The sequence below is a fragment of the Girardinichthys multiradiatus genome, chromosome 9 (genome assembly GCF_021462225.1).
Source record: "Girardinichthys multiradiatus isolate DD_20200921_A chromosome 9, DD_fGirMul_XY1, whole genome shotgun sequence".
Taxonomy (NCBI): domain Eukaryota; kingdom Metazoa; phylum Chordata; class Actinopteri; order Cyprinodontiformes; family Goodeidae; genus Girardinichthys; species Girardinichthys multiradiatus.
In genome coordinates, this window is record NC_061802.1 from 39,246,959 (window position 1) to 39,274,619 (window position 27,661).

Consider the following 27,661-nt stretch of genomic DNA (forward strand, 5'->3'; position numbering starts at 1 on the left):
GTAAGTACATTTTATTTGTATAGCAACTTTTACAGATGAAAATCCCAAGGTGCTTCACAAAGACATCATAAAAAAATTGAAAACAGGATTTAAAACACAAAGCAACAAATAGAATGATAATTTAAATAGATGTTAATATTTAAGATCTTAAGGAAAAGCATGTTTGAATAGCTTCAGCCACTTTTTAAATGAGTCCAGACTCTCAAGGCAGCATTGAAACAAAGAAAGTTCATTCCACAGTTGAGGTGCGACAGTCTAAAAAGAGAGATCCCCTTTGGTTTTATACCCGGTTCTCAGGACGGAGTAGATTTTGGTTTGAGAACCTGAAGGGCTCAAGTTGAAGTAAGTGGGTTTAACTAGAAAGGAGTATGATCTTGCAGGGCCTTGAAAGCTAAAGTCAGGTTTTGAAAATAAACGGGTAACCAATGCAAAGACTAGACTGATGTAAGCTCTTCTCTTTGGTGCAGTTGAGTCTTGCTCTTCACATGTGAGAAGTGCCTCAAATGATTAAACTAGTTTAGAACTGTATGTTTTGAGTTTTCTTTAAGAAATTTGATTGGTCAAAAACAATTGAGTTCCTTAAATTTGGCTTGTTGCCAAGGTTGAACGTCGAATCTGTTACCTGAGCAGAGGAACCATGCTCTCCGAGGCAATGATCAGTCAGTCTTCTCAGAGTTCACTTGAATGCAGATATCTTTTTCTTTCAGCCACTGAAGTAAATCAGTCAGTCGTTTTCTACCGCTTCTTCCATAGTGGGTCGCGGGAAGCTGGTGCCTATCTCCAGCAGTCTATGGGCAGAAGGCAGGGCAGCCAGTCCGTTACAGTGAAGTAAATCAGATAGTTTGAAAAATTCTGAATTTTAGATAAGGTTGTACAGCTGAATGTGAAACGAGATAGGATGAATGCCCGTGAACATAAATTTTCTAGTCTTGCCAAAGACTTTTATTTGGATTTGGGTCTGGAATTGACTGGGCCACTCTAAAATGAATGTAATTTGATCCACAAATTACATCCATTGTAGATCTAGAACTAAGGAGCCAAGCCCAGCTCCTAAAAAACAGCTCCAGACCATAATCCCCTCTGCACCAAACTTTACACTGAACACCATGCGGTTAGGCAAGTGTTGTACTCCTGGCAAACCAAGACAGAGGGGCACAATTCCTCACTCCAGAGTACATCTCCGCTGCTCTATAGTCCAGTGGCAGCATGCTTTATATCACTGCATCCAATGCTTTGTAGTAAGACTTGGAAGCAGCTGCTTGGCCAAGGAAACCCATTGCATGAAGTTCTCTACTTACTGTTCTTCAGCAAATCTGAAAGCCACATGGGTCTGTAACTATGAACTGTAGAAAGTTGGTGACCTCTGTAGACTATGCCCCTCAGCATCCGCTGACCCTGCTCTATGGTTTTATCGTGCCTACCAATTCATGGTCATGTTTCTCAACATGTTATAAAACCACTAACAGTGGACTCTGGACCATTTAGCAGCGAGTAAAACTTCATGACTGGACATATCATCTCATAACAGTACCACACAGGAATTTAATAATAATCATCTTCATTGGTCATTGCACATTATAATGAACTTTGCCCTCTGCATTTAACCCATCCCTTACAGGGACCAGTGGGCTGCCATTGTGTGGCACCTGGGGAGCATTCTGGGTCTAAGGGTCTTGCTCAGGGACCCAGAGTAGTAATCTATGGGATATGAACCTGGCCCATTGTGTCACCCTCTGGAACACAAACCTCCTGTTCTAACCACTAGGCCACCACTCCCATTAGACCAAGCTCATAAGAGCAACCCATTCTTTTACAAATGTCTTTAGAAACTGCATGTTTGGCTGCTGGACTTTATACACCTAAAATCAAAATATGGAGGTCTGAGCAAATTTATTTGGCAATATATGTGTCTGTATTTCATGCATTCAGGCACTAAAGGAAAATGCTTGTGGTTGTACAAATGAGGTTGTACATGTATTTATGTTTAGGGAAGAACTTATGAGAAACAAGAAGTGTAAATCAGCTGTTTATTGCTGCACATACAGGTCCTTCTCAAAATATTAGCATATTGTGATAAAGTTCATTATTTTCCATAATGTCATGATGAAAATGTAACATTCATATATTTTAGATTCATTGCACACTAACTGAAATATTTCAGGTCTTTTATTGTCTTAATACGGATGATTTTGGCATACAGCTCATGAAAACCCAAAATTCCTATCTCACAAAATTAGCATATCATTAAAAGGGTCTCTAAACGAGCTATGAACCTAATCATCTGAATCAACGAGTTAACTCTAAACACCTGCAAAAGATTCCTGAGGCCTTTAAAACTCCCAGCCTGGTTCATCACTCAAAACCCCAATCATGGGTAAGACTGCCGACCTGACTGCTGTCCAGAAGGCCACTATTGACACCCTCAAGCAAGAGGGTAAGACACAGAAAGACATTTCTGAACAAATAGGCTGTTCCCAGAGTGCTGTATCAAGTCACCTCAGTGGGAAGTCTGTGGGAAGGAAAAAGTGTGGCAGAAAACGCTGCACAGCGAGAAGAGGTGACCGTACCCTGAGAAAGATTGTGAAGGGCCGATTCCAGACCTTGGGGGACCTGCGGAAGCAGTGGACTGAGTCTGGAGTAGAAACATCCAGAGCCACCGTGCACAGGCGTGTGCAGGAAATGGGCTACAGGTGCCGCATTCACCAGGTCAATAGTCTTGTTAGTTAGATATTGCCGTCTTTCCAGGCATGTCTGCTTGTAAGCAGCTGTAATTTATTGCTTTAACAGCAGCACTGATGTTTGTTTGCACACTATTCCCACTTGAAAATTACTGGAACATGACAACACTCTCAGACATGCCGGTGCAAGACAACAAATGATTGCTTGGCTTGAGTTAAAAACATTTTGCACGATTTACACCACTGTGTTCACATTTATTAGGCAAGTGAGCATTTTGATCATACCATCAGTATTTTGCAGCTCTAAGTGTATAAACATGAATGCTAATTGTATGTAATCAGTATCAGGTGATGTGTATTTGTGTAGTTAGGGAGAGTGTGGCTTAAAGATTACTTTATTTTTAAAAGAGATTTAACTGACTGAAAAATCAAAATTAGTACAAAGTCTTTCAGAGTGATGCAGCAGTCTTGACCTTGCAGAGAGATGGGGGTGTGATCACAGAACCATCAAATGGTTTGTTGCAAATAGTCACAAGAAAAGTGTTGAGAACACTAATTGGCTGCCCTTGTAGCAAAACTCTCCCAAAAAGGTCAGATTACTGAAGTGCACAACTGGTAGCTGTCCTGTTAGAAGATTTTTCCACCCGAGCTTTTCGACTCTACAGCTCCACGGGAGTTACCCTAATCCTCTTGGCAGTTTCTCTGATTAATGCTCTCCTTGCCAGGTCTGTCAGTTGCAAACCTACCATATCTTGGTAGGTTTGTTTCATGTGGAGCTACACAATATATCGCATCTAAATCACCATCTCAATATCAATGTTTGCAATGTTTGGCTGCATGATGTATGTCAGGTACCATGCATTCTCTTTTTGCATGTCAGCAATATATTTAGCTAGATGGATGGTCTCAAACTGCAAACTGGTGCACACCATATGCTGGAAAAGAAAAGTCCAGATATGTAGCGTAATTTTAATAGAGATCGCAATGTTTAGCATCTGTTGGAGTTATCCCTAAACTCCTGCATGCTCGTTTGTTTGGTAAAGCTAAGACCTCCTATTCTGTTATGAATAAAAAACAAAGTAATAAAAGAAACACGGAGACTGCAGTCTTTTAGATGCCTGTACAGGGAGAAGATCGTCCGAATCCTTCTGAAACTTCCGAAACTTCTGATTACTTCCCCAAGAACAGCAGTCTTTATTCAAAAGCCAGGCATATACAGATCCTTCTCAAAAAATTAGCATATTGTGATAAAGTTTATTATTTTCCATAATGTCATGATGAAAATGTAACATTCATATATTTTAGATTCATTGCACACTAACTGAAATATTTCAGGTCTTTTATTGTCTTAATACGGATGATTTTGGCATACAGCTCATGAAAACCCAAAATTCCTATCTCACAAAATTAGCATATCATTAAAAGGGTCTCTAAACGAGCTATGAACCTAATCATCTGAATCAACGAGTTAACTCTAAACACCTGCAAAAGATTCCTGAGGCCTTTAAAACTCCCAGCCTGGTTCATCACTCAAAACCCCAATCATGGGTAAGACTGCCGACCTGACTGCTGTCCAGAAGGCCACTATTGACACCCTCAAGCAAGAAGGTAAGACACAGAAAGAAATTTCTGAACGAATAGGCTGTTCCCAGAGTGCTGTATCAAGGCACCTCAGTGGGAAGTCTGTGGGAAGGAAAAAGTGTGGCAGAAAACGCTGCACAACGAGAAGAGGTGACCGGACCCTGAGGAAGATTGTGGAGAAGGGCCGATTCCAGACCTTGGGGGACCTGCGGAAGCAGTGGACTGAGTCTGGAGTAGAAACATCCAGAGCCACCATGCACAGGCGTGTGCAGGAAATGGGCTACAGGTGCCGCATTCCCCAGGTCAAGCCACTTTTGAACCAGAAACAGCGGCAGAAGCGCCTGACCTGGGCTACAGAGAAGCAGCACTGGACTGTTGCTCAGTGGTCCAAAGTACTTTTTTCGGATGAAAGCAAATTCTGCATGTCATTCGGAAATCAAGGTGCCAGAGTCTGGAGGAAGACTGGGGAGAAGGAAATGCCAAAATGCCAGAAGTCCAGTGTCAAGTACCCACAGTCAGTGATGGTCTGGTTGCCGTGTCAGCTGCTGGTGTTGGTCCACTGTGTTTTATCAAGGGCAGGGTCAATGCAGCTAGCTATCAGGAGATTTTGGAGCACTTCATGCTTCCATCTGCTGAAAAGCTTTATGGAGATGAAGCTTTCATTTTTCAGCACGACCTGGCACCTGCTCACAGTGCCAAAACCACTGGTAAATGGTTTACTGACCATGGTATCACTGTGCTCAATTGGCCTGCCAACTCTCCTGACCTGAACCCCATAGAGAATCTGTGGGATATTGTGAAGAGAACGTTGAGAGACTCAAGACCCAACACTCTGGATGAGCTAAAGGCCGCTATCGAAGCATCCTGGGCCTCCATAAGACCTCAGCAGTGCCACAGGCTGATTGCCTCCATGCCACGCCGCATTGAAGCAGTCATTTCTGCCAAAGGATTCCCGACCAAGTATTGAGTGCATAACTGTACATGATTATTTGAAGGTTGACGTTTTTTGTATTAAAAACACTTTTCTTTTATTGGTCGGATGAAATATGCTAATTTTGTGAGATAGTAATTTTGGGTTTTCATGAGCTGTATGCCAAAATCATCCATATTAAAACAATAAAAGACCTGAAATATTTCAGTTAGTGTGCAATGAATCTAAAATATATTAATGTTACATTTTCATCATGACATTATGGAAAATAATGAACTTTATCACAATATGCTAATATTTTGAGAAGGACCTGTATCTCCATGTTTAAATGCAAAGCAGCCATGTTGAATTTTGAGGTTGGTGCTGGAGAGAAACCTCCATCTTCCCATCTTGGAATTGAGTTAATTTGTGTTGCAGCAGTAAAGATAAAGTTAATTTATTTGCTTCATATTCAGATTTTAAAAAATCATACCGATTTTCAATCTGTTGTCATCTAGTGTACATCAACCAGCATACCTCCAAGCTTGTCAAATAACAGTTTAACAATCTAACAACAAACATGTGTTCTCAGAGCTGATGTTGGAAGTGTACAGCGTTGACTTTATGTTGTTTGGAGAAGCAGGACTCCAGCCAGGTCTTCTTCACAGGAACAGCCTGCTGGTACTGACGAACCAGATCCTGTAGCTCCTGGTTCAAACAAATCACAGTAAACGTTCAGTATTAAAGCTACTAAAATCTGCTTAAGAACCTTGACAAACAGATACAGTGCCTTGCAAAAATACTCATACCTCTGGAATGTTCCCCTTGCAACCCCAAATGTTAATGTATTTGAATGGGATTTTATGTGATTTTTATGAGAGCAGTAAAAAGTAATGAATAATTGTGAAGTAGAGGGAAAATAGGTTTTCTTAAGCAATATCTGAAAAATGTGACATTAAATTTTAGAGCCCACAGAACCCGCTCATCTACAGGCTTAATTTTTGTCCACTTATTTTTAGGAAAACAACTCAAGCTCACTTTAAACTTCCAGAGCAATGGAGATTAGAAAGACAGTATCTGTGAACATCAATTTTAAGTTCCACCACAAATTCTCAATTGGATTTTGTTTTGGACTTTGACTGGGCCATGAAAATGCTTTGATTGCTGTACGTTTTGGGTATTTTCCTGCTTGATGGTGAATCTGCTCACAGGTCTCAAATCTGCATAAGTTTTCTTCCAGGACTGTCCTGTATTTAGCTCCACTCATATTCCCATACACTCTGAGCAGCTTGGGGGATCTTAGTTGCCCAGCCTGCCAGTTTGGTTGGAGATGTGTTGGTTGGTTTGCATTTGTGCCACACTCCATTTTGGAATGATGAATTGAACAACGCTCCAAGAGATGTTCAAACCATGGGACGTTGTGTTATAAGCTACAAACGTCTCCCTGACCGGTCTGGTGTGTTTCTTGGCCTTCACGATGCTGTTTGTTTACTTAAGAGGAAAGTGGAACAAATTCCTTGTTTGTGTGCACAGACCTGTGATAAATCATTTAATTACTTTTTCCATCTTTATTGTGACATTTATCCTGTGCAGTTCCACTGATGTCAAAGGAAGAAGTGCAAAAGATAAAGGGGCAACAACTGGGTTGCAGAGTGCATATCACTTAATCACCACATTGTTAAAGCCGTTTTGATTGAATCTCTGCATTCAATCTTATTGGATGAACACCTAACATTAATTATAATTCATGTATTTAACTTTCTCAGTCGGACAGTCCTGACATTTGCTCATGTTCATCCTTGTAGCTGAAGCCATAATTGGCACAGAAGTTAGTGAGGATCAAAACGTTCATGGTCCGTATTCACAAAGAATCATAAGACTAAAAGAAGCTCCTAATGACGTCATTCTAAAAAAAAAAAAAAAAATCTTCTCGTCTTTGAATTTTCCCTTGGTAAGATAAAAGCGATTCACGAAGCACCTTAGGCCTTGAGAGAGCTCCTCTAGTAAGGTATTATTATAGGAAGGATAAATAAATAATAGAACCCTGAATAAAAAGTGAACAGAATTACAAACAATATAGTACAGAATTATTTACATGTTTACAGACTGAGAAATGCTATCAAAAAATACATTTGAAAAAAATTGGAAAAACTCAATATATATACATAAATACAAACTCTAGATGAGATACAGTGCAACAATCTCAGATGTAAATGAGGTGAATAAGTATTTGCTGTATTGTTCATGATGTCAGCAGCCTAAATGATCGTCTACAACGCTCCCCGCTCTGGTGTGCTGCAATCTCCTCTCTAGCTTCTGACAGCAGCAGGAACCAGAGCTGCTCACGTTCCAGGCTGGTGCTGAAACCAGAGGGAACGACGCATTGATCTGCTGGGAATACCTGTTTGTTCCCACCGTGATCCCAGGACCAAATCTACCTTTCAACACTCCTCTGTTCTCCACCAGCAGGCTCTGCTCCTCTGTTCAGTTCAGTTTTCTCCACCTTTTTTTCTCTGTGTTGTTTTGTTCATTTTACCAAACTAAACCTCATTATACAAGGAGATCACATTAAGGTGCTGAATTTTAATTTTAATATTAATATTAAATTAATTAATATGAAATAGATGCAGAATGAAAACCACCAACATGGCGAGTAAACATAATAGGCAAATCTAAATAATGACGAGCATGTAAAAAAGCTACATTCAAACATGTTAATGTTGTAAAAATGAATTTAATCTTGCTAAGTAATCATGATTTACACATTTCTGAATCCAGTCTAAATTCCATCATCATTTACTTTCTCTCCACTGATTACTAGGAGCGTTTTTTTTTGTTGCTAAAATCAATCAGAGCTCTTAGAAGACAGCGTCACACCTAGCAACGGGGTCAACCACACCTCCTCACTAAGAATCTCTGTCATCTCTTTGCTTAGAGTCGCTCTCAGCAGCAAACTGAAGCTAGGAGTCCTTGTCAAGAATTTGTAGGCTAAGATAGGAGGTCTCTGAGAGGACTCTGAGAATCTTTGTGAATATGGGCCCTGAATCTTAACTGGAGCTTTCTCCAAAATAGTTGAGAACTGAAGGTGGTCAGGGAGACTGAAGGGAGCCCGACAGTAACACTGAAAAACCTGCAGAGATTTCAGGTTATTACTACATGTGGCAACAGTCTCCTCTATTCTCCAAATGTTTGGACGAAGGAGTAAGGTTGTTAGTAGGGGTGCACCGATCGATCAGCCGGCCAATCAATCGGCCCCGGTTTCCATAATTTTGGGTGATCGGCTGATACTTATATGTGAAACTGATCTTATCCACCAATCTCATCTACCTCTGCAAAGGTCTGAAAATCACCCACTGTCCCCTTTTGCTCCACCATGTGAGAGAGGGCTGAGTGACGGACCAGCTCACCAGGTCATGTCTGCACGTGCCCGGTTTACAACTGTTGACATTATAAGATTGGAACATTGAAGGTGTGCTGTGACCTTATGACACCTGACAGTGTCAGTTATAAAGAAAATTGGAATCGGCCAAAATCAGAATCCGCAGGTCAGACTTCCTAAAGATCAGTAATCGGCCAGAAACCCCCTTGTTGTAAGACAGCAAAGACCTAGCTAAAATCTACAAAAAGCTTGTGGGAGAATGTGTTACGGTTTAATGAAACTTAGACAAAAAGGTAAAGGATACTTTAAGGTTGATCCACAATTCACCAATCATGAGCTGTGGTTATGTTTTAACTATTTTGAACAGATCAACAAAACCTTCAGGTGTCTGCTAAAGAATTGTAGGTGAACAGAGATTTTATTTTTCTGCACCACATTAAGTCCAAGCAAACAACAAAGAAAAAAATAAAGATTTGTAATGGCTATAAATAGAAGGTTGTAGATTTTCTCTAAATCTGATAAATTTGGAGAACTTTTGCTAGGCAGATTGGGCAAATACTACTAAGATGTGGGATGCTGACAGTAACCTATCAATGAAGACTGGATGCTGAAATTAAATCAAAAAGTACTTTAACAAAGCATTACTTTAGGCCAGGTTACTTTAACTATTTTGTTATAGTTCATTTTACTTTTTTTTTTTACAAATTGGTTTTTCAGTTAATACATGTCACATCATATGTGGAAAAAGTTCTGAAATGATTTAACTTTTTTGCTACATCCCAAAAATTCTGCCATTTTAATGAGTGTGTACAATTTTGAGAGTTGCTGAATTTGGCCTGAAGATTAGTTAAACACAGTGTGACTGTTTATTAATTGGATGATTTCTGAAAATTGATGGTTGCACTGGATTTCATTTAGAGGTACCAAAGCGAAGGTTGTTGAATACAAATGCACACCACGCCCATCAGATTTTCATAAAAAAAAATTTTTCTTCCACTTCCAACATTACACACTACTTTGTGGTGGTCCATCACATAAAACCCCAATAATTTGAAGTTGGCTGCTGTAATGGGACAAAATGTGAAGAAAGTTAAAGGGCTATGGATACTTTTGCATGATGCTGTATGGTACAGAAAAGATTGGGTAGATGCAAACCTGTATTTGGATGTGGTTCTCCACCTCTGCAACAATGTGAGTGATCTCTTCACTCATGACGTCTTCCTCATCTCCATCATACGTACACTTCAGCTAAGGTTTTCTCAGTTTCTTCTCTATAAAACTACACACATTTACAAAGACTGTGGCAACTATTGTCTTGTAGGACCTTTAGAAAGAAGCTTTAAACCCAGAAGTGGAGAAAAAAGAAGCCTGAAAGGATATGTAAGAAGGTAACGGCCCAGCCTCCTCCTTTCTGATGCAGGAATGTTGTAGAAAAATACCCTGACTCCCTTCATGAAGCTAGGGAGCTCTACAGGGCTAAAGCTTTGTTGTCGAATAGAGGGACCTGGACCCTCCGTTTCTGTCTCACCAGTGGGCCGGTCTGAGCTCAGCAAAGTTGCTTGAGGAGCAGCAGTTGATGTTGCAGGTGTCTGAGGTGAAGCAGTTTTCTTGATGGCTTTGCTGTGGTAATATCTTTCATTCAGGTTAAGTGCAAATAGTTGCAGCAATTATCACTGCTCTGCATTTGTCCCAGCCCGGGAACAATAAAAGGATACATGAATGTGGGGATGCCCCTGGAAGCTAAGTGTTTTCTGATGAGTCTCTCTGTGCCATACCAGTTGAAGCCCTTGGTGGAGTGACCAATGCGAGGAAGATGAACGCTGGCTAAAGACACAAAAAGATAGAACATGCTGAACTGAAGTATGAACGAACTCATTCAGATACCATGTCGCACGATTACATTTCTGCCTTTAATTTCAGCGGCATGGGAAGACATTATGCCACTGGAGAATAATGCCTGGTATTGTCTTTATACGCATTTGATGTGTTAGCACACTAACAATGATCACCAGCTAAAGCAGGGTGCAACAGAACCTTTGAACATGTCTAAAGCTTCCAACACCTACACAGATGCGCACCTGTGGTACAAAAAGCAATGTAACTACAACTCAAACTTCACAGAACTGACCCAGTAAACCCAACACTACGCTCTGATGTTTGCACTAATGAAGATTTACTCACCTCAGCATGCTAAATGCTTGACAGTGCAACTACTTTCTGATTATTTCAGCTAATTATTTGACCTCTAGGGGGCACTCACAAATCACAGAATTCTCATTGCTAGACTGTCAGTTGATCTTTAAATGTAAAGTAAACATTATGAAGTAAGACAGTAATGTATATCATCCTGAAGCACTTAAATACTTCCACAGCTTGATCTCTATACACATACACTATTTAGAATGGCATCACATCAAATGTCACACATTCTGCAAAGACATAACATCATTTGATATTCCACAAGATCTGCTTAATCGCCTTACATTTAGACCTGCGTAACTTGGGTTCTTCAACACGCCAGCAACCAAGACATGCTGGCAAACAGTATAAGAAGGAGCTCTCAATAAAGCAAGGGCAATCTTAGTTTTTGTTGCATGGCTTATTTGTTTTGTGCTTCTCCATACCACTGTTTTTCTTGGCTGCAGAATAAATCTTCTTCAGTCCTTCCTCCAAAGTACTGAGGAGGATCCCAGACAGGTTGTTGGCTTTGTCTCTTTGCTGCGCCACTATCAGGGCCAACTGGGGTGACGGGAAGGATATTGAAGAAGGTTAATTTATTATCTGATCAACTCTGCAAGTCTGCAACCACACAAGAACCCAACCAAGGTATATCATGCTGATAATATCTAATACTGCTCAGATCTTGCACAAATTGCAAAAAACCAGCGTGCATTTTAAAGCAGGACTGCTTTTGAGTTTCACTGTGCAGCGTAGATTGTTCTGTAAACAGAACCTACCTGATCTTGGCCGTCCAGTCTTGACTGCTTGTCGTCGATGGGGAAGAGGAACACATTTCCAAGCTCCAAATCTGAGACAATGATTTGAACGGAATTTCAACAAGACCACACAGATAAAGATGTCTAGTTAAATTGTTGTACAATTTTCATCTTGGTTAAACTTACCTTTCATCTTCCCTGCCAACTCGTACTGCTTTCGTGGTTCATCTGATCTCATCTCCAGTGCTGTAAAAAGGCCTCCTCTGCCCCACCGGCCTGAGTCATCTAGACAGAAATTACCCCAAGATAAGAGGAAAATAAAGCAGAACCCATGCTCAAAAGATACTATATTTAGTTACATTTTATCATGAAACATATGTTGTCGTGGTTACACTGAGTACTTACCGACACAGTGGACAATGATAGCATCTCCTCTAGCAGTGTGGGGGTGAGTAACATCCCCCAGAACATAGTGGATATCTGTAGAGTTTGAGTGTGTGGAGCATACACTGCTATCATCCTCTTCATCTTCCCCCTCTTCTTCGCTGTCCAGAGGCTGCAGGCAAAGTGACCTGTAGCCACAGGACTCCCACCAGGCCATTCTGTACGATTAACCAGAAACAAAAACAATTTATAAATAATAAAAACAGAGATATCAAAGCCCACTATTAAACAGTTGCGATATCTTTACTTTTTCCTTTGTCTTTCCTCTTGCTCCTGCTTCTTTTTGTCCTCAATCATTTTGGCTCGCTTTGCTGCAGCCTCCTGCCTCCGCTGCTGCCTGAGCTCCAGCTCTGCCTCGGTGAGAGGTTTCCTCTTTTTCGCTGGAAGCGCAAATGCGACTGAAAGTGAAAACTGGAAACACAAAGAGAAAATTGCACCATCAAGGCCAAATTACTCACTCAGTAACTCATGTTTTTTCATTTTGATAAAGCCCTAAATCCTTGGGAATAGTACAGTGAAACATAAGTTGAAAATATATCTATTTACGTTTGTGTATTTATTTTTCATTTTACCAAGTATGACCCCCAACACATACTTTGTCTCATCAACTGTATTTGATTTGTGTTGATTTTTACAGTTTCTCAAGTCCTACGTTTCACGTTAAATCTGCTAGAAACTGTAACAATTGTGTAATGACTCATTTTTGACTGAAGAGTCTTTCAGAAGCAAGTGTACAGTTCCTCACTGCAGTATTCACAGCTCTTGAACTTTTACACATTTCAACCTCCCCTGACGCAATAGTTTTTAGAACCACGTTTTTTACAGTTACAGCTTCAAGTCTTTTGGAGTTCATTTCTACCAGTTTTGCACATCTGAAGACTAGGTATTTTGCAAAGAACATGCAAAGATTTTAAAGCTCAGTCAGAGTGGACATGGACATCAATCTTCTTGCCTTGGAAGTTCGAAGATTTTCATTTTGGATTTAGGTTTGGACTTTGACGGGACCTTTTAATCCATGAATATACTTTGCTCTTTTCTATTATAGCTCAGCCTGTATGTTTAAGGTTGTTTTCATGCTGGAAGGTGAACCTCGGCCTAGTAAGTCTTTAACAGCCTCTGACTGATTTTCTAAGAGGACCAGCTTCTATGGTCCAGCTGGAGATCTTCATCATTCCCTCATTATGAGGATGATGTTTTTAGGGAATGTTTTGCTCTCATCCACACCTTTTGCTGTGTCTCCTACATGGACTGTGGACTTATTATGGCTTTCCTTTAACAAAGAACCATATGCTTTTCATTTTTAGATGCTGGGCTCAACACTCCTCTGTCAGATATTCGAAGCTTAGCATGTTGTTTTATAGCTAGACCACGTTTTACATTTCTCTGCATCTTTTTCTTTGACCCGTCTGCTGTGTTCCTTGGTCTTCGTTCTCTAACAAACCTCTGAGGCATTCAGAGAACAGCTGGATTTAAACTGAGATTAAATTACACACAGGTAGACTGTTCACCATTTAGGTGAATACAAATGCAACCTGATGTATTCCATTTTAATCAGAGTAATGGGTCTGAAACAGTGTTTCGTTTTCAAATTTTTGAAAAGCTTTTACTTTTTTCTTTTCACTGCAAGACCCTGCGGAGCTTAGAGTGACACCACTCACAAACTTTCCAAACCCAGGTTTGTGCTTCCATAATACCTCTTAGCCAACCAGTATCAAAAAAAGCTAATTCCTTTGGATTTGAAAATGTAGGTCATGAGGCCAAATTCTCATTTAATATTTTTTTCCCATTCAGCTTTGCTTATTTCACTAGTTCACAAACCGCATGTCAGTTGCAGCTAAATCCATTTAACTGGGGCTAAACATAATCAGATTTTAACCAAATCAAACAGATATGGTTTAAAGCATATGTGGCAGGAAAAGTAGAGCAAACCTTCAGGTTTCACATTTTCATTTCAACAGGTGGAATCAGTCATGTTAGGCAACAATCAGCAGTGAGAAGTCCCGCTTCATTGCAAAAGCTCGGTTTGTTTTTTCAGTCCTATTAGTCTAAGTAGGACACAGACATCCTGGAATCACAAGCAGGAATTTTCGTTGCACACTAAACAAAGAGTTAAAAACATGACCTAATTCAGTGGTACAAACTTCACCTATAATGGCTTAAATAAATAACATTTTCAGGGTCTAAGTGGGTCTACTGTGTTTGAGATGTTAACTTAGTCTTTGAATATGGAACAGGTAAAACTACATGGAGAGACAGACAACTTTTAAAGAATTGAAATAGGGAATATCGTCTGGAATTACTAAACTGACTGTAAATTCCCAAATATCTGTGAAAGATTTCTCTCCTTTGGAATTTAAAGTGACAGTCTTACTCCAGCTTTGCGTCGCAGAGCTCGTCCCTCTCCCGCTGCTTTCTGAAACTCAGCCATCTGCTCTTCCAACATCCGATCAAAGCTCTTCTGGTCCTCTGAGCTCGGGTCTTTACTATAGTCTATCCCCTCGAAGAAGTACATATGGTCTGAAGGATGAGACAATATGATGGTGGGATTAATCGGCCCATGGGATTGGATCATAAAACACAAACTGAAGACCTGATAAGCTGATTCCTTACTGATGAACAGAAAATTAGGCAAAAAACCACAACCACATAAAATGAGTGAAGTGATGCCGATGAATTGTGATATAAAATAGCATACTTTGTGCATCAGAATCAGACTCGTTTTCCACTTCGTCTTCCTCTTGTTTTGATGGTGATAATTCATCATCATCCACCCACTGACCATCACGTGATGGGCCAAGGATCTTCTCCAGTTTTACCTCTTCTATTGAGCTCTCGTCCGATGATAAAAGCTTATCTATTCCAAACTTCAAGATGTCACTCAGCTGTTCGGGAGAAGTCAAAAATAGCTGAAAGACTTACAGGGGGATTCAGTGAATGATGATGTTGTGTTAGTGAGTGAAGACCTGCAGACACGCCGTTGCTGACTGGGCCTGATCCAGCAGAGAGAAGCGTCCTTCTTCAATAACAGTGTTGGTAAGCTGCAGCTTGGACACAGCTCGAGAGTACATGATCTCCTCCACAGTGTCTCTCGCAAGGAGGCGGATCACTTTCACAGGCCTGGAAAATCACAGTTCCTCAAAGGTTAAAAGGGACATTACAGGGCTAAAACTCTGAGAAATCTCAAACTACAGGGGGGTGCTTTGATATTCTATCATGGTGGCCAGGTCAGCTGGATCCAGATTCAGTGCTGAAGAGCAAATGCCTTTAAGAGCTTTCCTGGGTCCAAATGCTGTAGGTATAAGGCCCGATAATGAAAAAGAATGATGGGGGAAGAAAACAAATCACCCAAAAAACTGATTACTGAGAGACTTCACATAAGACCCAAACCAGATACATGAAATCATCAAAACCAGGGAACCTCCAAAAACGTTTTAAACAGGTGGACAAATGGGGGCCACTGAATGTGGCAAACCAAAACCAAAAGCCATGATATAATTTTAGAATCCACAAGCCTTGGACTTTTCAATAAGGAATGGAGTATCCTAAGCTAAACATACATTTTGTGAAACAGGTTGTTAACTTCGGTACCTATTTCTAAAAATAGCAGTTTTAGTGCTTTGGCAGGTCCAGTTGAACCCGATTTTAAATTTGATTAAAGACCGAAAAGGAAGTAAAACGGACCTTTTTTAAAATGAGTTAGTTCAGTTAGTAAGTGAAAAATGAAAATACAGTTAAAATGTTGCATTCAACGTGTGATGTAGCAAGAAATGAAACATCTCAATTTAATATAAACTATTATTTTAAAGCTATATTAGGTATTATAAGACGTCTGCTTAGAAAATGTGAGAAGGAAACAAATTCAGGAATATCTAACATTTTTCCAAACTTATCCAGTCCTGAAAAATGATAAAAGCAACTATTGCAAAGAAACACCAATCAATCAATGCAGGTCAAACACAATATTTACCATTGAGTGACACCAATTACATCTTAAGTGAATTAAAACTAAGTTTAAAATAATTAGTTTACCATATAAACATAAAACTGATCTAAAGAGAATAGTCCCAGTTTTAGTTTGCATTTCCTTCAGTAGGTAGTCTGAATGTTTTCTGGTAGTTTCTATCATGTCTTCAACAGTGTTGTCAGAGCACAATGCTGTACTGCAAACAGGAAGAGCTCTTTCACAGCCAGCGACAGATAACACTCCTGCCAGCTAAAGATAACCTTAACGGCATCAACAGGTTTACTTGCAAAAGCAAAATCTGAAAAGGCTGCTTGTAAAAACAGGAATGTTTTTCTCGTGTAGAGTAAAATGCTTTTACGCCGGTAAACAGATGGGATGATTTGCTATGCAACTTCATTGGAATATTTTCAATACGTGTCACCTGTTTTGGCCAATCCGATGGCAGCGCGCTGCAGCCTGCAGGTCGTTCTGGGGGTTGAAGTCAGTATCCACAAAAATAGCTGTGTCAGCAGCTGTGAGGTTTAGGCCAACTCCACCTAAAAGGACACAGTGTTGTAAAGCCAAAACAGAGACTGTTCAAACAACCTACACTTCTGTGTCTATTTTTGCAGTCTCTACATCCTGTACTTTTTGTACATACAGGTCCTTCTCAAAAAATTTGCATATTGTGATAAAGTTCATTATTTTCCATAATGTCATGATGAAAATTTAACATTCATATATTTTAGATTCATTGCACACTAACTGAAATATTTCAGGTCTTTTATTGTCTTAATACGGATGATTTTGGCATACAGCTCATGAAAACCCAAAATTCCTATCTCACAAAATTAGCATATCATTAAAAGGGTCTCTAAACGAGCTATGAACCTAATCATCTGAATCAACGAGTTAACTCTAAACACCTGCAAAAGATTCCTGAGGCCTTTAAAACTCCCAGCCTGGTTCATCACTCAAAACCCCAATCATGGGTAAGACTGCCGACCTGACTGCTGTCCAGAAGGCCACTATTGACACCCTCAAGCAAGAGGGTAAGACAGAGAAAGAAATTTCTGAACAAATAGGCTGTTCCCAGAGTGCTGTATCAAGGCACCTCAGTGGGAAGTCTGTGGGAAGGAAAAAGTGTGTCAGAAAACGCTGCACAACGAGAAGAGGTGACCGGACCCTGAGGAAGATTGTGGAGAAGGGCCGATTCCAGACCTTGGGGGACCTGCGGAAGCAGTGGACTGAGTCTGGAGTAGAAACATCCAGAGCCACCGTGCACAGGCGTGTGCAGGAAATGGGCTACAGGTGCCGCATTCCCCAGACCTGGGCTACAGAGAAGCAGCACTGGACTGTTGCTCAGTGGTCCAAAGTACTTTTTTCGGATGAAAGCAAATTCTGCACGTCATTCGGAAATCAAGATGCCAGAGTCTGGAGGAAGACTGGGGAGAAGGAAATGCCAAAATGCCAGAAGTCCAGTATCAAGTACTCACAGTCAGTGATGGTCTGGGGTGCCGTGTCAGCTGCTGGTGTTGGTCCACTGTGTTTTATCAAGGGCAGGGTCAATGCAGCTAGCTATCAGGAGATTTTGGAGCACTTCATGCTTCCATCTGCTGAAAAGCTTTATGGAGATGAAGATTTCATTTTTCAGCACGACCTGGCACCTGCTCACAGTGCCAAAACCACTGGTAAATGGTTTACTGACCATGGTATCACTGTGCTCAATTGGCCTGCCAACTCTCCTGACCTGAACCCCATAGAGAATCTGTGGGATATTGTGAAGAGAACGTTGAGAGACTCAAGACCCAACACTCTGGATGAGCTAAAGGCCGCTATCGAAGCATCCTGGGCCTCCATAAGACCTCAGCAGTGCCACAGGCTGATTGCCTCCATGCCACGCCGCATTGAAGCAGTCATTTCTGCAAAAGGATTCCCGACCAAGTATTGAGTGCATAACTGTACATGATTATTTGAAGGTTGACGTTTTTTGTATTAAAAACACTTTTCTTTTATTGGTCAGATGAAATATGCTAATTTTGTGAGATAGGAATTTTGGGTTTTCATGAGCTGTATGCCAAAATCATCCATATTAAGACAATAAAAGACCTGAAATATTTCAGTTAGTGTGCAATGAATCTAAAATATATGAATGTTAAATTTTCATCATTACATTATAGAAAATAATGAACTTTATCACAATATGCTAATTTTTTGAGAAGGACCTGTATTAAAAGGCAACAGAAAGTATGATTACTGGAAGTTATTTCTGATAATAGGTGTTTCAACAAGCTGCTAAATGATAAAGGTTGGCTTTTTTCTTCCACTGCATCCTAGTAATTACATAGTTTAAGTTTAGTCTTACTGTAGTGTACAGTTGGGACATTAATGAAGATTAAAGAACGCAAAAGCTGTGACAGGAAATCGCCTGTGTTCCTACCTGCTTAGAAAAGAAAAAGCTGCTGGCCTTGTTAACACCCGAGTAACATTCTGCTGCAGATATTATCTTTGTCTGAGTCGTCCCTTTTCCTGTCTCTGCCTATTTTATGAACTCTACGAATACAGATATCGTGCAAAAGAGCCCTTGAACTTCTTCAGATTTTATAATGTGGCAACCACATACCTCAATGTACTTTGCTTCACCTTTGTGAGATAGACCAACAAAATGCAGCACATAATTGCAAAGTGAGAGGAAAAGGATACATGGATTCCAAAAATTTTCAACATCTCTTAAAAATAGACAATGAGAAAGGTGTGTTCTGCACGTGTACTGCAGCTGCATACTATATCATATGACAATATCAGCGTGTGCAATAGTGCAACGGCAAGGATTGCTTGGATGCAATATTTGCAAAGATTTTACATTTTAAGTGTCAGGCATATACGCCCTGCACATCAATGACATATCTGGCCAGTTGGATGGACTGTAACTGTCCTTGATTTCCTCTTAGGTTGCATATTGTTAATGTTAGTGCTAAAGATTATAAAGGGTGGTGGAGACAGTGTGTGATGGTAAAGAAATGAAAATGTCTGGAAAATCTGGGTTAATTGTTCTATATATCGTCATCTCAATTTTCAGCAATAGTATTGTATTGACATATTTTCCTGATAACATGCAGTCACACACTGTCCCACTGTGTGATTTCATCTCAGTATAAATCCAGCTGTTCTGTGAAGGCCTCAGAGGTTGGTAGAGAACATCAGTGACCAAATTTCATCATGAAAGAAAGCCTTCACATGTCTAATTTGCAGTCTGTCAGGAATCATGTAGAAGACATAGCAAACATCTGGAAGAAGGGGCTCTGGTCAGACGAGATCAAAGCTGAATCCATCCTACCACTGCATCTCACCCTGAGCGAGCAAACCAACACCACTCCATGGAGGTGGCAGCATCATGCTGTGGGGATGATGCCTTTTTTTTAAGCAGGAAAAGGAAAGCTGGTCAGAGCTGATGGAAAGATCAATAAAGCTAAATGCAAAGCACTCATTGAGAAAACCCATTAGAGCACAGATGTCAAACTCCAGTCCTGCAACTTTTAGATGTGTCTCCACTTAATCACACCTGAATCAAATAGCTAGGTCATTAGCAGGACTCTGAAGAACATGACTGCACGCTGAAGAGGTAAATTAGCCATTTGATCCAGGTGTGTTTGACTGGGGACACATCTAAAAGTTGCAGGAGGGCTGGAGTTTGACACCCCTGCATTAGAGGACAAAAAAGGCTTGTGACCGGGGCAGAGGTTCACCTTCCAGAAAGACAAGGGCCCTAAACATACAGCCAGAGTAACAAGAGATGTTCTCCATCCAATTAACCGAGTTAATGTGTAATAATTCCAGACTCTCAATGTTCAAGGCTGAAAAGGTGCTAAATAATAAAACAATGTATTCATTTCCTTCTACCTGATAATTTTGCTGTATGTTGTGTTGAAAATCTCAGTAAAATGCATAGAAGTCTGAGGTTCTAATGTGAAAATGTTTAAGGGGTGTGAATACTTCAGCGAGGGAAGGCTCACTTCTGGGTGATTAACAAACCTGGCCACGGTGAAGCAGCAAGATGCAACCTGAGTGTTGTAAACTTAAAGTGAAATAATAATGATGTCCGTAACAAAATCAGTATGCTTCAAGGCGAAGGCTCAAAACAGGGAACATTTTTCTCATTTTTATTCTGTATTTTAAAAAGATGCTCAAATAAATCTCAGTCACCTGCTTTAGTGCTGAGTAAAAACACAAAGATATCTTTGCTGCTGAAGTTCTTCACGGCCAGGTTTCGTTCTTCCCCTCGAACGGACCCATCCAGACGTTCATAGCTATAACCTGAACAGAAAAACTCCTTAGAGCGTGTGGCAAGGGTCAAATTTCACACCAGAAAACAATCATCACCCTGGATGGCTTGCTACTCCATCACAGGGAAACTAGAGAACCAACCATGCAGAAACATACTCACCGATTCATTCCTAAGGGCAGTTTAGAGGGATCAATTAACAGAACAGGCCTGTGGGAGGAAGTGAGAGTGCACAGAGGGATCTCACACATACATGGGGAGTTTAGTCCCACTCACCTCTGTATTCCATGTAGTCCTGAAGAATATCCAGTATCCTCTTCATCTGAGAGAACAACAGGACACGATGGCCCCTTATTCAAAAAAAGAGAAATAACTATAAGATTATATCCGGAGAAAAGGTTTCCAGATTTTTTGTACCTTGCTTTAATTTAACTTTAATATTACACAAAACCAAATGCAAATGATTTGTTTTTTTTTGTTTTTTTGGTTGACACATACATTTAAATGAAAAACATCTCGTGAGTTCAAAATAAATAAGTTAATCATTCCAACCAAAGGAATAGGCTGAAGCAATGCTTATATTAACCCATCCTTATTTAAACTATATATCAAGTACTGATTTTTTTTTTTTTTTACAAATTATGAACAAAAGACATATCTTTCCATTTTACACACACTGATAATCACAAACAATTTTACACTTTAATAGTTTTTTGTAAGAGAAAGATGTAGTTTTTGTTCATCAATAAGTCCTTTCCATGGCTTCACACCCACAACTAAAACACATCTGGATTTCACATTGTTCCTTACTTTAACATTTTCGAAAATAAACCTCTGAGATAGTAAGAACTTTCCCTTAATTTAAAAAAATCTTTGACACAGGAATAATATTAAGCAGCTCTACTTTATGTTTTCTATTTGCAAAGCGAATGAGAGTATTTGTTGTTTTTAATTGTTTGTGTGCCATGCTGCTATTGTACTGTCAATAGGGATTCCTTTGCTTTCAAAGAACTGAATAACTTGTTGCTCAAGCGTCTGCAGTTCACCTGGTGGTGTGTCCTCCCCTTTCATTGACATTTTCAGTGACCCGAGCATACGGGCTTGTCTCCAGGTCAGTTATCACCACTTCCTCCATTCGTGTGCGTTGTTCTAGCTGCTCCACTATGTTTTCAAGCTATTCAATCTTCTTAACCATCTCTCTTATTATAGCTTTCAGATTTTGGAATTCCTCAATCAATTTCAATAAGTCCATCTGTTGTGTTGCCACTTTAGTCAGCTCACCTGACATAAAGTTAAATGGCTTTTTAATTTCTTCTACTTCTTTAGCCATAGAGGTTTTTGCCATTTGAAGTGGTGATGTAGGCCTTCTGTTGATCCAGCAGGTCTTTGTGAAACACAGACCAAAAAACTTGCTCAAGATGTACAAAATAGCAAAAAATGATCCCTTGCTTTCAGGAATTACTTCATAGCACATCAAAAAACCTTAGGCAAGTGATCTCATGGTAATTGTCTCTGTATGATATTTGTTAAATCAAGATAAGCTGTTCAGCACAGATATCTACCAGCCGCCATCTTGAAAAATCAACTCCTCAACTTTGATGTTTGATACTGCTGTTTTATATTTGGAGTTAGCTTGGAACGAATAGCCTGATTGCCTGAGATCAAAGTAGCTCAAACAACAACAGTTTGCATACAGGAATTATGTAGTAATTATGTAGTAAACAAGAAGTTTGAAATAACATTTTCATATTTTAGATTCTTCCTCTCTTGGCGTTCTCTCCCTGAGCTTCATGATGTGGTCACCTGGAATGGTTTTCCAAATAGTCTTAAAAGAACTTCCCAGAGTTTCACTGAGAGACGGTCAAAGGTTAATATTTCAGTCATCACAGCAAAGGGTGACTACTTTAAGGAATCTAAAATCCAAAACATAATTAAAGTTCTGTTTACAATTTTTGTTTGCTACAAATTTTCATAAGTGTTCATTTACAGTTTTAAGGCTTTCAGTGAGAATCTACATATAATGTAAATAGTCACAAACATAAAGGAAACCATTAAATTATAAAGGTGTTCTAAAACTTTTGACCGGTAGTGTAAATCTGATGTCATCATCAAGTTTGCAGATGATACAACTACTGTAGGACTCCACAAAAATTATGAAAATGTTTACAAAGATGGGGTCCAGAACCTGACCCATAGGTGAAATGATAATGACCTCCACTGGAACATTAAGAAAAAAAATCACAACTGACTTCAGAAAAAAACACCATGATAGCCAGTGCAGCAATGGAGATGATTTAAATTCATATATGTTCACATCCCTGAGGGCCCGACAAGGGGCCTAAACACTTCCTGCATTATCAAGCCAGCCCAGCAGACATTGTTCCCCTTGAAGAACCTTAGATGAACTAGCTTCCTCAGAAGCTGCTCATCAGCCTCCAACTCTGCACAATAGAGGTCAGTGGTTAGTAGTACTTTGGTAGCATCGCTGCAGACAAAAAGGATCTAGATTGTGTGGGACCCCTCACACCCACAACACTACGTCTTCACCACACTCCCCTCATGCAGAGTCAAAACCCCCAATATGCATGCAAACAGACCCCACAGCTCCCCCATTCTGAACAAGGCAGGGTGTAGGACAGCTTGGAATCTGTGCTACACGGACTCTATAGACGTTTTAATCTAATCTTGAGCATAACCTGTATTTTGTGTCTATCTTTCAGTTTTAATCACCTCTGTGTATAAATTACAAGGAAACAATTATTTATATTTTACATGTTTTTAAAAGCTGCAATTGATTTGCTCTATAGTGGTGAACTGGTGACCTTAGGGTGTACCTCTTGCCTCAATGACCTCTGGACATGGGCAACAGATCCCCACGCCACCCCACCCTATCGTATGTATGTATGGATGGATCTAACAATTTTCTTGTCTATCTATTTCTAAATTTAATAACAGACATTGCAGAAAACCTAGTGGCATTTTATCTGGAGTGGAAATACGTCAGAGTTCATATGGTTTGTAAACCCCTTTTATGTCTTTTTTCATGCTTCCTGTCCTTTTACAGTGTAATAACATTTCATAGTGTGTTTGTCATGCATATTTGCTGCCACCTTGTGCAATACTTCATCGATGAAAACCAACAGGGCCTTTCTAATTTAAAAAAAAAGGCAAATAAATAAAATTGACAAGAAAGAAGCTTCTAGCAGTCCAAGTGTCTAATGCCACTCCAAGCCTAGATCTCTTTCCCAGGAAGTTACCTATTCTTCATATCTAGACGGTTGTCTTTATGCAACAACTCTCCTACAACAGTGCAATGATTGTTTTGATCCTTTTGTTTGAATTTCTTTAAAAGTAATAACTTCACCTGAATGCAAACAAGAATAGGGGCCAAGGTGAAAAACATTAAAGACCTTTTTTTTAAAGTGGGGAATATCCAAGCTAAATCCTTCTAGTGTTAATATTTCCTTTAATTTTCACTGACCATAAAATGCCACGAGGTAGAGACAAACAATAAGCATTTTGGACATGCCCACCCTTTATGCAGAAAGGCCAGGATGTTGTCTAGGAGGCACAGTTTTCCACTGGCTTCTACGAGATGTTCCCCAATCTGAAACGGCTCAGGTTCCACCCCTAAACAGGAAGGAGGGACAAAAGCCTTCAGACACAACACAAGCTTTTACATCCTGATCCCAACTGGACTTTACTACGCACATCTCACCGTCAAACAAGTATGGGTGGTTGACACACTTTCTCAAATTCATCAAGATGTTCAGCAGCCTGTTCTTGCTGCCTTGCTCATTTACAAAAGCCTCTAAAAAGGTTCACAAGGAGATGAGTTGTTTTTTTTTTTTTAAATCACCTTTGTGTTAAGGTTCAAAACAAAGTTACTCACCATAATCCCTCGTTAGAATAGCTTTGTAGTATTTCTTCTGCAGAGCTGACATGCCGTGGTACACCACCAGCTCTGTCTTCTTGGGCAGATCCAAAGCCACCTCCGACTTAACTCTACGGAGCAGAAAAGGCTCCAAGATGCTTTGAAGCTCTGAAGCTGGTAGACATAAAAACATATTAATGCATGCTTCAGTGTGTCTACCTGAATGCAGCGTAGCTAAGAAATAACATTGTGTTTAAGCTTAGCAAGAGTGTTTATAACCCTTGAACCTCTTCATATTTTTCCATGTAATACATTATACATTATGTGACAGACCAACACAAATTAGTGCATATTATGAAGTGGATGACAGAAAGGATACATGTTATTCCTTATGGTTCACAAATACAAACCTGAAAAGTGTGGTGGGCATTTGTGTTCAGCCCCCATTGATCTGACACCTCTAAATAAAATCCAGTTGCTCTGAGAAAACACCTACTTAGTAACCTGTGTGTAATTTATTCTCAGTATAAATCCAGCTGTTCTGTGAAGACCTGAGAGACAAAATGTGAATACTTTTGCACTGCATATGCATTTACATGGTAATTTTATATTATACCCAGAGCAGGTTGACTTTGCACAGTGGAGTAAGAGTTGACAAAGTTGTCAGACTCCTCTGGTGTAAAGATGCTGGGCTGAATGAAGCTCAGCAGAGAGAAGAGCTCCTGTAGATTGTTCTGAATGGGAGTCCCTGTGAGCAGGAGTCTGAAGGCAACTGAAAACTACACAAACAGACAACCACACTGAGCTGAAGTGTAGTGAAAGCATGATGATGAGAAACATCAGAAGAGCTCCTTCAAGGAACATTGCAGTACCTGTGTCAAGGTTTGGTGTAATAGAGACTTTTGGTTCTTCAGTCGGTGAGCTTCGTCTACAACAAGCACCTTCCACCTCCACCTGAGGAGGAGAGTTATAATGTAAACAGATAGTTGGCAGGAAAAAACTGAAGGCACACTGAGACATGTCACTCCAAGACGCTTTATAGATGAACCAGTCCTGGAATGTTTGCAGACATCTTCTCATTTATTTAATTTATATATACTACTGCAGAATTCCTTTGGTCTCTTTGAAAGGTTCACTCACACCTCAATTACAATTCAAACAATAAAAAATGTTGTGAATGAGAACCCACTGACCTTTTCAAGAATGACTCATCTTTAAGACAGAGCTGAAAATTAAATAATGACATATAACATGTGTTAGGTTAAGGCCAATAACACTTTCAGTCACTTTGTTTTCACCTAACAGCCACAGACCTCATATGTGGTGAGCAGAACATGGAAGTCATTCGTAGTTCTTTCCCTCTGAATCTCAGCTCGTCTCTCTTTGTCTCCTTTGTAGCACAGCACAGTCAGAGATGGGGCAAAGCTGGAAATGAGTTCCAACTGGATTAACTCATGCCAGGTCTATATAAACCACTTGCAGATTGGGCTAGCACACCGACAGATAGATTTCACTGTACCTTTCCAGCTCCTTCCTCCAGTTCTCCATGACAGAGAGTGGGCTTAGCACCAAAAAAGGACCTTTCTTCCCCAGAGCTCCTGACATGTAAACCATCAGAGAGATCGTCTGGAGAAGAAGTCAGCATAAAAATCTTTAGACATACAGAGGAATTCCATTTAAAACATGTTTACAAGTAAAAAGATCCCCTTTGGCTTTTAACACATTGTAGAAAAGAAATTTTTTTTATGTTGCGTACTACACCTGCAAGGCTGTTTTAATAAAAAAAATAATAAAAAAACCTAAAAACTATTTCCTAGTTTAACAAACCAAATACGTCCACTTGTACAAAGTGTGCGGGATTCATTAGATGTGGATGTAGGGATAGTGGGAAAATCCAACATAAGCACCCAGAACTGTAGTTACTTTTTGAACCTTTGTTCTTTCTCCTTTCATACATCTCAGTCTACGGCTCTGAAACAACACATTTCTTGACATTCTGCACTGTTTTTGGTGGGTTTCACAGAAATTCAAACTGCAGCTTTTCGAGAAAAATGGACTGCAACAAGGAGTTCTGTTTACTTTCTATTAACTGACAAATTTCCCCGCAAAACTCAAAACATTTGATCAGCTCTCTGCTTTGATTAAAGTTCTCTTCTAAAATGACCACGCCGATGCTTCTGTTCTGTTAAAATAACACCAGCTTTAACAGCAGAACTTTGATCATTGATGTAATTGATGTGACTGAGCCTGAGCCATGTCAGTGCGCTCTCGGACTGCTGTATCAATAGTGCATTTACACTACAACTGTGTGACAGCTTTGATACGGATAAAAAAAAAATGTTTGACAATAAAAATGCATATGTGGGCACCGCTCATTACATAGCCTCAGTCCCTGATGCTGAAGTTCCAGGTTCGAGTTCTGATCCGGTGGCATCTTTCCTGCATGTCTTCTCCCTCTCTCCACCCTATTTCACGTACTGTCCACAATATAGGCCACTAGTGCCACAAAAATGAATGCTAATGACATGGTTAATAAAAGACAACCATTTAAAATTAACGCATTTTTTTCTTTCTGATAAAATACTGCATTGTAATAAGATTACATTTAGCCATACACTATTAGGTTAATGTATAAACGAAATCAATTGCGACCTCATTCATCCTAGAGCTCAATTTGATGCCATGGTGACAGGAACAAAAACATGTTATTAAATAAACATCCAACTTGCATAATAACTGAAAGCTCAGGACATTGAAAAGATTCCTATAGTTTAGACATGCTGGCTAGGCTGTACAGGACCAGGATGAAAGGTAAATTGATAAATGTCATACACACCTGGCAGGTTTTACCCAAACCCATCTCATCTCCTAAGATGCATCCCTGCTGGTCGTTCAGGCACTGAGTCAGCCACTGCACCCCATCCAGCTGGTAGGCTCTCAGCTGTATCCCTGTAAACAAGTAACCTACACCTGAGCAATTCATTGTAACTAGTAAAGAACTGTTCTGGAAATACGAAACAGGTTTACAGATCTTAAAAACTACCTGACTGTGTTAAACCCTGTCTGTCAACACATTATCAGTAGCTATTAACTAAAGGAAACGCTGTTTCACAGTTTGAATGAATGTGTACAAACTTCTCTTCGACAGTTAACAAGACTCCATACCTTGTAAACCAAACTTCTCCAAGTCGCTTTGACTAAGAGCCGTTCTCTTTTTCTCGGCTATGCAGTTTCTAATTTTCCCCAATATGTCTGACATGTTTCCACACTAAAGGGAACAGAATTAGTTTAAAGGTCTCTGTGCCGCAGACAGGGAACGCTGTGGTCTTCTTCTTCTTCTTCTTTAATGACGGTTGACAAGCAACGTTTCGGTGCATTACCGCCACCAACTACAATAGAGGGAGGATGAGGATACGAGCTCATGTTGTCACATGTTGAACGCTTCCTGGTTGGGTCACGTGACGGTGAAGAAAGGCGCGAGCGCACCTTTCTTCAGAATCACGGTAAGAATTCATTAAAACACCTGAGAGATCTAAGACGAAGTATCATGGTCACTTAGAGAAACGAATTTAGAGGAAGCATTTTTGTTGCTCACATGACGAGAAAAAGTATATCATCAATAAACCGAAATTAC

The 27,661-nt window shown here is 40.0% G+C and overlaps 1 protein-coding gene across 2 annotated transcripts; it reads right to left on the reverse strand.

The window, feature by feature from the left end:
• Positions 1-5,610: 5,610 nt before the first annotated feature.
• Positions 5,611-27,431, reverse strand: chd1l (chromodomain helicase DNA binding protein 1-like). 2 transcript variants are annotated; one of them, XM_047375815.1, is made up of 25 exons: positions 27,193-27,431; positions 26,864-26,976; positions 25,547-25,653; positions 25,341-25,452; positions 25,221-25,252; positions 24,900-24,981; positions 24,644-24,806; positions 24,046-24,201; positions 23,872-23,964; positions 23,687-23,783; positions 20,430-20,503; positions 20,075-20,185; positions 16,314-16,428; positions 14,892-15,045; positions 14,624-14,810; positions 14,300-14,445; positions 12,176-12,339; positions 11,890-12,086; positions 11,671-11,769; positions 11,506-11,576; positions 11,173-11,287; positions 10,264-10,372; positions 9,929-10,180; positions 9,704-9,785; positions 5,611-5,877 (listed from the first exon to the last, which is right to left on the reverse strand). In XM_047375815.1, exons 1-25 carry the CDS (start codon positions 27,284-27,286, stop codon positions 5,758-5,760), a joined length of 3,045 nt encoding a protein of 1,014 aa, XP_047231771.1. In that variant the 5' UTR covers positions 27,287-27,431; the 3' UTR covers positions 5,611-5,757. The 2 variants fall into 2 exon arrangements, with proteins under 2 accessions (XP_047231771.1, XP_047231772.1); XM_047375816.1 differs by lacking the exons at positions 5,611-5,877; positions 9,704-9,785; positions 11,173-11,287 and having other exon boundaries at positions 10,040-10,180.
• Between the last annotated feature and the right edge of the window lie 230 nt (positions 27,432-27,661).

Bases quoted from the DNA above. Each gene is read 5' to 3' on its own strand.
- chd1l (XM_047375815.1), bottom strand. From the start codon at position 27,286: ATGTCAGACATATTGGGGAAAATTAGAAACTGCATAGCCGAGAAAAAG. The intron at 24,982-25,220 runs GTCAGTGGGTTC...TCTCCTCCTCAG, and splicing joins GATGAGTCATTCTTGAAAAG to GTGGAGGTGGAAGGTGCTTG. The intron at 23,784-23,871 runs GTGAGATGTGCG...CTTCCTGTTTAG, and splicing joins CCACCCATACTTGTTTGACG to GGGTGGAACCTGAGCCGTTT.